General features: G+C 48.2%; 2 protein-coding genes across 2 annotated transcripts; one reads left to right on the top strand and one right to left on the bottom strand.

Annotated features, from left to right (window-relative positions):
* Positions 1 to 300: 300 nt before the first annotated feature.
* LOC123101906 (uncharacterized) lies at positions 301 to 1339 on the bottom strand. Its single transcript, XM_044523146.1, has 2 exons — positions 972 to 1339; positions 301 to 691 (listed from the first exon to the last, which is right to left on the bottom strand). The coding sequence occupies exons 1-2, from the start codon at positions 1262 to 1264 to the stop codon at positions 529 to 531; spliced, it is 456 nt and encodes a 151-aa protein (XP_044379081.1). The 5' UTR covers positions 1265 to 1339; the 3' UTR covers positions 301 to 528.
* A 136-nt stretch (positions 1340 to 1475) lies between these two features.
* Positions 1476 to 4215, top strand: LOC123101900 (ervatamin-B-like). The gene is made up of 3 exons (XM_044523144.1): positions 1476 to 1609; positions 1815 to 2095; positions 3477 to 4215. Exons 1-3 carry the CDS (start codon positions 1545 to 1547, stop codon positions 4082 to 4084), a joined length of 954 nt encoding a protein of 317 aa, XP_044379079.1. The 5' UTR covers positions 1476 to 1544; the 3' UTR covers positions 4085 to 4215.
* The last annotated feature ends 7475 nt before the right edge of the window (positions 4216 to 11690 follow it).

Raw genomic sequence — 11690 nt, 5'->3', positions numbered from 1 at the left:
TTTAAATGATTTTACTGTTCACACCCGGGTGTAGATGTGCCCGGGAGGAGAAACTTGGTGTCCCCTAGATTGCAACTTCTTGACAATCTTGGGAGTACTTCCGCGTCATTCTTGGGCATGGAAACACCGACATTAACAGGTTTTTGCAATGAACCAATTCTAGTGTTTTGTGTGCTATAAATGATAATGCAACTACCTTTGTTCATTTATACACACAAATAACCAATCATCACAGAAAGTAGCAATGTAGCATTGTTAAATTGATATGGTAACCATGAAAGTTAAAAAAACTTACTCACAAATACGTTCAACTTGTTACAGCTGGTAGGAACCATGCAAATATAGGGCTTAGGAACCGATAAAAGATGGACAGTCCTTTCATAAACCTACTAGGTAAGCTAATTACTACTATAAACCTCAAAGCTAGTCCACTTGGCGATCACCAACATATTTATTCCGTAGACTTGAAATACACATATTCAGCCTGATATTTTTGTCGAAGATATGTCGGCAAGATGGTCGATCCAGCTAGCTGGTAACTTTATTCCACCAGTCAGCAACCGACTTATTTGGTTGCGGGTCTACTTTTGAGAGCAAGGCATGGATGCCAGTTACGCCCAAAATGCCAGAAGTAGCCACCCCCAGAAACTTGAAGAAAGTATTGCATCTTTCGGTGCGTCGGCAGACCCGCCTACAATACAATACAATGCAGATCTGATGAATGATCAGAGCCAGAAGAACATAAGAAGAAACATATTTTTTGATTTCTCAAAGACGTAGTCCATCCATCCATGTAGGGAAAGTGGTGAATTCTCCATATGATCATAATTCATACATGCATATTACAACTTACAACCATGAATAAATATCTGGAAACAAAGGAATACGTACTGCTTGAAACAATATGTGTAATCAAACAATTTGTAGTCATAAATAAAATAGGTAGTGTGATAGTAGTGAGTTATGTTTACCAGACAGGGTCCTTGGGTCTAGGCTTGATCTGCGAGGAGAGTTGCTGCATGAGCAGCAAGTTGCGCGGGTCCTTCTTGTGGGGAACATCGTGGGTGCTACTAACAAGGCCATGGACCATGTCGAAGAGCTGCTCCTTGGTCATGTTGATTTGCGCGGCACGGGCTGCGGCGGCTCTCATCTGCTCCGGCGTGCATGTCCTGTACTGGGCGAGGCGGGGCAAAGGCGTTCGCAGGAGCAGCGCCCGGCCGCACGCGCCGAGCCTCGCAGCAATCGCCGCCGCCGCCGCGGCCATCCCTTTCTTGTATAGGATCCTCTCGCTCTCGTGGCGTTGATCAATCTATATATCGTAGGGGGATAGGGATGTTGCTCAGAGTCCGGCATGCCCACGGCCGAGTTTCCATCGACCAATATGCATACTAGTTTTTTTTTTTTTGCGGGGCCAATATAGGGAGGATAGTTTACGTACGTAGCAGTTTTATCCCACGGTTAGTTACTACTACTGTCGTATTAAAAAGTGTCGGCCGGACATAACATCTCTCTCTTCTCACGACAATTTCTTGTGTCGGGGGGTGATGAAATTGCAGTCAAGGCGAAATCTCGGTGCCACCGGCGGCCACCGTTTCGGCTTCTTTCGCAGGTAGATTAAATCTCAACCCTTCTTCGTTGGAGTGATGTTCAAGTGTGCCCTGCTGGTATTCGGGTATTGTAGTGTTGCGTGAGTGGATGTCCAACATTGCCACTTCGTTGTTTCCATTGCCTGGCACAATGAATTATTGATGAGGTTGCACTCCTTTCCGCAATTGTGATGTTTATATAATTTTCTCATTGAAACTCGTTTGCAGGAATCACAAGCTGAATGCTGCTATGATTATAGCTATATTCACTGCTGTTGGGTTTCTAATTTGGTGTATGAGCAAGAACCGTACCGAGAGGGAACATGTTGTCAATGAGATTCCCATGGCCTCGTCCAAGGGTCTTAGCGCATTGGCCCGCGCTAATGAACCTATTGCAGATACTCAAAAAGGTGAAGCAAAGGAAGACATGAGGTCTCTTCGACGATCAAAGGTTGACTGGGTTGAGGCTGGTGTTGTCTCTCCTGTTGTGAGGCAACAAAAACATTGTGGTAAGTGTCTCAGACTTAATTTTTGTGCTTTAAATTTGTATATTTAGAAGATCATAGTTGCTTCCACCGGCATGCCTACTGATGGACCCCTTCATAATGCAATTTATTACCATCAATCGTGTTTGTCATTACTTAACACATACATTTGAATTAGAGGTAATATCACCGGTAGTCACGGAAATTGCGCTTCATGTTCAGCTTGGTGCTAAAACTTTAAAAATACGGATTTGTGGTCACACAACTTGACATCGCATGCAAATACGGTGCTTTCTCTTGTATCTAGCCGTACGGCTTGCTCATGTGGCACGCCAGCACAGCACAGGCCCACCTGTCATTGGCTGGAGGTGGACTTTTTGCATATTACTACCTAGCAATTTAATTATTTGCGTATGAAATCCCTCAAGCAATGAAAATAGCTGCAATGGCGCACACAATCTAGTTTTAACTAACTACCATGGATAGCCACCAGACTACTCATGGTTCACGTCTAAAATGCACACTAAAATTTATATATCCTTTGAAGACCTTACTAAACAAAATCAAAATCTAAAACCAACAAACACCTTTGTCGCTTGTCGCTCGCCGCTCCAAACGTGTTGTTGTAACTTGTGAAATGACAAAGCCACTGACATGTTATATCTGAATGAGTTTTGTATCTTAACTCCAGAGTATGTTTACCTGCCATGCACAAGCACTGCATCTGCACATTCGTAGTTGCCCAGTAGAATGATAGCTTCACTCTGAGCTACTGTGTGTACATTTTGAGAGTCAGATGAGGTAAATTAGGATCAGTTTGGACGAGCAGCTCGGCCTCTTTTGGCACATGTATTAAGCAGACATATCTGATGGCAAGAGGTACCAATTGTCTGAAACTACAATCGTACAAAACAACCGCAGTTTGTCAGTTACGCTGTCTCCGATTCAGGAGCCAAAGCTGAGTCATCACCACAGCAATTTGCCCCAGTTTGCAACCGAATGTTCAATTGATGACGATCAACATCTAGATGTATTTTTTTTAGCTAATCAGCTAGATGTATTACCTATTCGAGTCACCAAGCATGTGTATGAACCACGTTGCCGCAGTTTTTTTCATTATCTTAGAAATTTTATACGTAAATAAATAAAATACGAGAGAGTTATCTGCAATAAATTTGCTTCTAGAAACGAACAGGTGGACCTGTTCCGCGCTGGCACGCCACATAGGACAGGTCGTACTACTGGGTACGAGAGAAAGCACCGTATTTGCATCTGATGTCAAGTTATGTGACTAGAAATCCGTATTTTGAAAGTTTTAGCACCAAACTGAACATTACGCGCAAATTCTATGACTCTCAGTGATCTTACCTCTTTGAATTACAAAACACTCGTTCATTTGTTGCAGGTTGTTGCTGGGCCATGGCCACTGTAGCCTCTGTCGAGGCATTACACTATATGAAGACCAATCAGTCAATCATGTTGTCCGTTCAACAGCTCATCGATTGTGATACAAAGAACAACGGTTGCAATGCTGGTCGTTCCGAGGATGCGCTAGAATATATCAGGAAAAATGGACTATGGAGTGAATCTTCCTACCCATACATGTACCAGAATAATAGTTTGGGTTGCAAGGGGAACAAAACAGTAGTATCAAGGATATCTGGTTTTGAGACTGTCTCCGGAACGGAGGAAGCTCTAGAGAAGGCAGTAGCAAAGCAGCCAGTGATAATACGTTTGAACTGGCCATCTAGTATGCACAATTACAAGGGAGGCATCATAGAGTATGAAGACCTGCCAACAACTCTACCTAATGGCACAGAACTCCGCTGGCGTGCTGTCATAATTGTCGGATATGGCACGGATTCCAATGGTATCAAGTATTGGCGTTTCAAGAACTCGTGGGGAGAGACTTGGGGGGAAGGGGGATATGGGAGGATCCGCAGACACGTCCATAATGGACAAGGTGTACTAAGTATCTGCGCATATCCGGCACTATATCCCGTGGTTTGGTGAAGTTGTACCCACTAGCCTTAGATTGAGATGTTGTACACGCCAACATACACACTTTTATATCTATAATCCATGCTACCTCTTGCTATAGTTTAGACTATTGCAGGTGAACATGACTTCTCATTTTTTTCATGGCTGGGGAAGCCATGAGAAAATAAATGCTTGTTTTTATCGTGCTATAATATGTGATCTTGTCTATATCTATTGTGCACCATCCATTCCACATGTTATTGTATAGCTTTCTCAATTGTCTAAGTGACTAAAGTAAGTTCTAACTTCAAAATTTTGAAATCTATCTTGGCATTAATATTACTATCTAAGGAGTTGCACAAGGTTTCAGGAAAGACAAGCGAACAATATTTTCCTCGTGCCAACAGAATGTTCCTCTGCCGGAGTTGTTGCAAGTGTAATTGTGTTTAAATATATAGATTAGGAGATAGAGATATAAAAGGTAAAACGAACACGACTTGTATTGTACTCTAAATCTCTATCCCACACCATGTACTCTACGTATACCCTTACGAGGACCCAATAAATTGCACGCCACCAATTTGTAGAGTTCTAGAAAGTTTTCCTCCTGTAGCGATACCTAGCCGCCGCCACAGGAGAGCCGCTCCTTCCCTCGCCATCTTCCTACGGCTCTCCTCCGCCGGCGACCTTTTGGTCGTCTTTGGTGAGGGGGGTCGCCGGATCCCGCACGTGTCGATCGTTTTAGCTTGAGGTTTTAGGGCCCAAGAAGCTTAGAGTTTTGGATCGTTCGACGTCTTGACTTCGGCAGCGGCGACAACGATGCTAAATAAAGAAGCTCTGGATTCTTCTCTGGCGAGGCAATCGTCTCTATTGCCGGTGAAGGATCTGGGAACCAGTCTGTTCAAGCGGGGATGTCGTGGCGGCGGCGGCATCCTTGTGGTGGACATGTGTCCTCGGACTCCGCCGTTGCGACGGCGTCTCCTCCAACGTCGGCGCGGAGCTTGGGAGGTAGTCGACGATTGGATGCAGATTGTGACCTGCATTGACGACATCTGGAAGACAGAACGTGTGATGGGCTCGTGGTTCGTGGATGACAGGTATGGTTCCTCTCCGATGTCTTAGTCATATGGGGGTGCCAGATCTGGAGTTCGATGGCGTGTCCGGGGTGTTGCCTCGGTCTGATCCGTTCAACGGCAATGGTTTCGTCTTTGGCAAGCCACCTTGGAGGTCCGCAAAGCTGCATATCAGCGATGGAGCCGCGTCGAGCTCGGGTGAGAATGTGATCCGTCATTTTTTTCTTTCGGTGGCTGCTATGGTGTTGCCGGGGGTAGGTGACAGGCGTTGGTGTCAAGCTCGGAGACGTTTTTCTGTCTTTTCAGTTTTATCATGTTGGTCTTTATGTGAATTGTACTTTGATCTTTATGATGTGAATGAGACACATATTACCATGCAAAAAAAAAATTCTAGAGTTCTATGCCCGAAAAAAAAAATCTACAGTTATATAATTTAGGTATTGTATTAGAGCGGTTAGACTAAAGTTGCCAATTGTAGGTTCTTTCATCACTTCCTGGTGCGCTGCCCCCAGGATATTTTTAAATCTCCTCTCCTCAAGGGTACATCACACGATCAAATAAAGATTAGATCATTTCTTAAATTTTTATCAGTTCCTCAAATTTCGAAATTCCGGTAGCGTAGTTTTTAGGCCCCAGCTAAATCCTACATGTGTCAAATTCCGATGAAAAGCTGCGCAAAATTGACTCACGCCGTTCATGTCGTTACAAGATCCACATCGGATCTGATCTGCCTCAACAGAGTAAAACCAGACTCATGTAGATCAAGCCGTCGTGTTCCACACAAAAGACATCTCGACTAGCCACCACCATTACCTAAACATACTAACTTTGGATACCCTGCAAAAAAAAAACTTTTGACATGATGCGCCATGGTGCAGAAGACATATTTATTTCAGATATAATGTTCAAAAGGATACATAAATACATAACCAGACATGACAACACTAGTGCAGAACGCTCCTACGAAGAAACACCTATCGCACACCTATCGGGATGATGACGAGATTCGTGCAGGAGATGTCCAAAGTATGGAGCACCTTTGCATCGTTGGTGGTGTCCACTATAGTGAATACGAAATCATGGCTATTCATAAACATGGCTGAACTTTCAAAGCATGTTTCATAGCTTTCAACTGAGCGACAGACCCGAGGCGACTGGACCCTATAGTAGTGGTAGGCGAGGACGTGCTGGCGCATGTACCAACTGGGCGATGACGACCTTCTGACTGTGCCCACACCCGTGGGTGTACTCGAGGTTGAACCTGACCACCTTGTACAGTTGTACTTCTCCTGCCTCAGGAACCCACTCGAACGTGCCGATGCTATGGTCCACCCGGTGCGGCTCGTTGGTGTAGATCACTTTGAAGTCCGTCCATCCTACCGTGGGACGGCACAGTGAAATGCTTAGTGAACTACCCATAAGGGTTTTCCCCTAGGAACACCCATTGGAGAAGTCTTGATCCATGTCCGACAACTGCGGCGATAAGGCAGGCGCCATGTCCTTTGCTGATCTATAACAATTTGTCCTAGATCATTGAGTGCACCTCTGATCCACTCGGCAGCCTTCAGGAGGCACACTACGTTGGTGGATGTTTGGGTGACGAATGACCGGTGATCTACACCATCCTCCGGCTTGTCTGCGCCATTCGACAAAAGCCATCCACATGGGAAAAGTCAAGGAACCATTGTTGCAAATGAGGCGGGAAGACGTACGGCAAGCACACGGAGGCGACGGTTAATTCCTTGGGTGACCGAGAAGCTAGCTAGGTTGGATGGAAAGCGATCGAGGAGGAGGAGGAGGAGGATCTTTTAAATTCTTGAACAATTTTCAGGCAGCATCAACGTCCGGTTGATCTCTCTGGTGGTCGAGCGACCTGTAAGCAAGCCAGCCAGCAGGCCTTTTTCATCATGGAAGCTGCATGCGACCAACACGCATGTTCTCCTCGATTCAAATTGTTAGCTTGATCGTAGTGTGATTCATAAGGAAAGGAAGATGCCAGCTTACAAGGTAGGCATGCATCTCTCGATAAATAGTAACGATAGATCATCAGTCGCACCCATGCATGTGAGCCTTTTTTTTCGATAAAGGGCGCTTTTATTATCTCAAAATGTAGCATCAAGCGATACAAACCATTTAGAGTATCACCCGGCCTCTGCATAACTAGGATGCATGTGAGCCTAGTCCGTGGCAACAACACCCATGCATGGGACTATGTGAGGCTAGTCCGGTCGCTCTCGTATAGTAGGAGTAGCACGTTCTTTTTGTCATGCATTTTGCATGCATTGCACACTTTGTAGCTACTCTTTCTGTTCCTAAATATTTGTCTTTCTAGAGATTTCAACAAGTGACTACATACGGAGCAAAATGAGTGAATCTACGCTCTAAAATATGTCTATATACATCCGTATGTAGTAGCCCATTTGAAATTTCTAAAAAGACAAATATTTAGAAACGAAGGGAGTAGATGCCATCCGAGTCTGATGAGCTTTTCTACGTACTCCGCTGGCTGGATTGGAAAGGAGTTGTGCGATACTTGACCTCCCATAGGATCATACAATGACCGCCACAATTCTTAGCCGACTCGAGCTCTTGTAATCCTATTGGCTACTGTTGACCTAGGTAAATCCTATTTGGGGCTCTGTTCGACAAGTTGTCAGGCAATTGCACAGAGAAACATGTGCATGGGCTGGCCCAGCTAATGGAAGCGGATGTGAGACGGCCGGTTTTCTCTTTCTGCCATTTTAGTTTATTTATTTTAGAATTAGTGACACCCTTCACCAACAACAACGGGGTGAGTAGTTTGACAGAGCTGAGTGGGGTTTTCTGGAACATATGATGATAAATATGGGATTTGATTCGCATTTGGTAGACATGATTATGGAATGTGTATCTTAGCCAGTTACAAAGTGAGATATAATGACCCGGAGACTGAAGAATTTTTACCAACGAGAAGTGTCTGAGACGGGGGGGGGGGGTCCTTTATCCCCGTATCTCTTCCTATTGTGCTCCGAGAAATCTAGCAAGTTGGCTCATGAGCAGGAAGTGAGTGGAATTGAGGGCATCCACATTTGCAGAAATGCACCATCTATTTCACATCTACTTTTTGTTGATGATTCCTTGATCTTGTTGAGGGCAAACGTTCATAATGCAAACAACTTGAAGAAGGTGCTTGATACATATTGTGGGAGTTCTAGGCAACTTGTGAGCACAACTAAATGAAGTATTTTATTTAGAACTAATGCTAGTGTCCTTGTTAGGGAAGAGGTTTGTAGAGATCTAGATATTTTAACAGAAGCTCCTGCTATGGTTGGAGTCAATAGGAGTGATTGCTTCCAACACCTAATTGGCAGAATTTGCCAAACGCTCAAAGGGTAGAAAGAAAAATATACTTGCTATGCAAAATAAGGAGATTTTGTTGAAAACTATTGACGGCATACACCGGGGGTGGCTCGCCGAGGGGAGCCCAACAGGAGACCTGCCAAAGGGCCCAGGAGGTACATCGACAGAGGGGAGCCCGAAGAGGAACATAAGCACCTGGCGATCATCTTGACTCCCAAGTTGGTGGCGGCGGCCACCTAGACCCACATTCTTGCGGGCGCACATGCCGCTGAACCTTGATGGGCTCTTCCCCAAGACCATGGATTATGACACAAAGCTTCGAACACCTTCATGATTTTTTTGTTCGTTTTAAGGTGAACTTTTTTTGGTGTGCTTTAAACGTGTGTGAGTTGGTGCACAATTGTATGAATGAGTTTGAACTATTTCGTAACATGAATCAATCATATTATCAAACATCTAAATTTTAAATGATATCACATATATACCATGCCCATTATGATACATGTACGGGGCACATGAGCCATCTTCCGTGTCGTCGGCTTGCTCCCTTGCTAGAGTGCGTGGGACCCACTCTTCAGGTTATTTAGGACCCAGCCAAGCACCCTCCCGGCCAGTGCTAGGAGCGGCATCAATAAGTGGTCTTCTAAGGTTTCGAGATTCCATTACCTCCTGTCGAAGAGCCGTCCATCTACCTACTGCCCGCCAACACCTTCTTGTCGCCTGCCTTTGTCGCTCCCCTCTTAGCAAACTCAAAGTCACTAGTAAAGTGGTTTTGAATCCGTTCACTTCTTGCATTTATCATGATGACTAAGCCCAGCCGATAAGTTTCTATAATACGAACCGGGCAGCATTATATTATCTGTTTTTCACTTTTGTCTAAAAATAATAATCTGTTTTTTCATTTCTTTGGTGCCGCTCTACTTTGATATGCTACCTAATATATAGATGCATAAATCAGGCGTAAGTATCGCATCTGTGCTATGCCCATTGTGAAACATGTACCTTGCAGATGAACGGCTGTGTTTACAGGATCAGACACACATGTAGGGTACTATGCTAAAGCTAAGCCATGTACAAGTGAGACAGGTACGTGAACCTCCAACAACAATGGTACGAGATGCATTTTGAGCAAGGTACATCTGTTGGTCATCTTTCTCATTGACAGAAAAAAAAAGAGCATGGGTTCCAAGTAGAGATTCACGTGAACGAATAGAAGACACAATGTGTGTGATCAAAGAATTTGTAGTCATAAATAAAATAGACAGTGTGGTAGTAAGTTGTAGTTACCAGACTGGGTCGTTGGTTCTAGGCTTGATCTGTGAGGAGAGTTGCTGCATCGGCAGCAAGTACCGCCGTTCCGTCTTGTGGGGAACATCGCAGGTGCTAACATGGTCATGGACCAACAACTGCTCATCCAGTGTCGCCCCCAAGAACCCATTTTTCGTCGGCTTGGGCCGAAATCAGCGCCGGCGGAACAAGGCCAGAACACGACGCGCCGGGGGGCGCTTGGGGGCGCCGGGACGAGTGTTTTGGCGCGAAGCAGCCGCGGGCCCGCCGAGTCAGCGAGATGGCCGCTTCGTCGACCTCATCGTCTCGGTTCCCGTGGGAATCAATGCGAAGGCTGTCGCGCTGCCACGCCGGTCAGCCTCCATTGATGCCTCACGGGCGGCACAGTGAAGACGCCGCCGACGCACGTCCGCTAGCATGCGCCACGCGTCCGCCCGCATGCCGCCCACCTCCACCCTCGCTTCGGCTATAAAAAGGCGCCCTCCCCGCCGGTGAGCGCCACACCCTCCCCCTCTCCCTCCCGCGAAAGCCTTCTTCCCGCCGACGAGCTCTCCCACCACTGCCCTCCACCGCCGACGAGCGAAATGGCCGAGAGATACCCAGGCGATGGCGCAGCGGCGAACGGCTTCGGCCGCCGACACCTCCAGGAGCCGGAGGCGCGCCTTCTGTATGAGGCCGAGTACCCGGCGCCCCCGACATGCGCGTGCCGAGGGCGTGGAGGCTGAGCGCGGGCGGCGTCCCGGTGCCGCCCGTCCCCGAAGGAGCCGCACGGAGGGCGGAGATCGCCCGCATCCGCTCCTCGCTGACGGAGAAGCAGCGGAACGAGCCGAGGTACGCGCCCGACAGCGAAACGCTGTGGACGCTATACTTCGAGCACCGCCGCGAGGAGCAGATCGCGTCCGTCAATGGCGTCAACCCCCGCGGCCGCCTCAACTCCGAAGGATGGCGCGAGTGGTGGGGCGTCCCCGGCCGCACACTCGACGCCGTCCTCGACCACATCGAGACCGACAATGTGCCGCGGCTGGAGTACCCGACGCGCCCCTCCTTCTCTCGCCGCCGCGGTAGTTCCTGGATACCGCGACGAATGGAGCCGGGGTCGTCCTCCTCGTCGGGCTCCGGCTCGCCGGCCATTCGCCCCGTCAAGCCCGAGCCGCAGGAGACACCGCTCGGGCGTCGCACGCGGAGCGGCGCCCTCGTCATCAACGAGCCGTCGCCTGCGACGGCACCGGCGAGGTGCTCCCTTCGCCTTGTCCGGCTGAAGCCCGAGCAGGACACGCCCCCGTTTAGCCGGAGCACGCCGGCATGGTGGCCCCCGAGGACGAGTCCGCCCTCAAATGGGCGAGGGAGGACTACGTCCGTGAGCAGGTGCGCTGCCAGCGTCGGGCGTACTTGGAGACTCAGGCCCGTCGCCGCGCCGAGGAGCGTCGCCGCGCCGAGGAGGGCGGCATTATAGTCATCGACAGCGACGACGAGGTCGAGGCCGGGCCGTCATGCGCTGACGGCGACCCGGGCGAGGGGTGCAGCAGGGACGCCGTGGGCGAGGCGCGCGACGACGACGACGACGACGGCGAGTACACCCGCTTCTACAGGCTTCTCGGCATGTAGACGGCGGCGGCGGCGACGGTGGCGGCAGTGGCTAGGCGTTTTAGTTCGTTTTTAAGTTAGTTCGTGCATGTTTTAAGTTTTTGTATAAATTTCGACGAAAAATGGCCGAGTTCATGTAGAAGTCGCCGAGTTTGCAAAAAAAACAAAACAAGACAAACTTTGCCAAACCCGACGCGGCCGTGGGCGTGTGACTGGGAACGAACCGAATCCCAGGGGCCGAACTAGTGCCGGCTCGCCCCCAGGCCGCTCTTTTTCGGTGCCCTGGGGCCCAAACGGCTGGAGATGCTCTAAGATGAAACAACTCTCCACTAAAGACGTCGTCCTCCGGTCCCTCG

This window comes from Triticum aestivum, chromosome 1B (genome assembly GCF_018294505.1).
Source record: "Triticum aestivum cultivar Chinese Spring chromosome 1B, IWGSC CS RefSeq v2.1, whole genome shotgun sequence".
NCBI classification, from domain to species: Eukaryota; Viridiplantae; Streptophyta; class Magnoliopsida; order Poales; family Poaceae; genus Triticum; species Triticum aestivum.
Note: the sequence above shows the minus strand (reverse complement) of the source record. Positions and strands in the feature narration are given on the sequence as shown.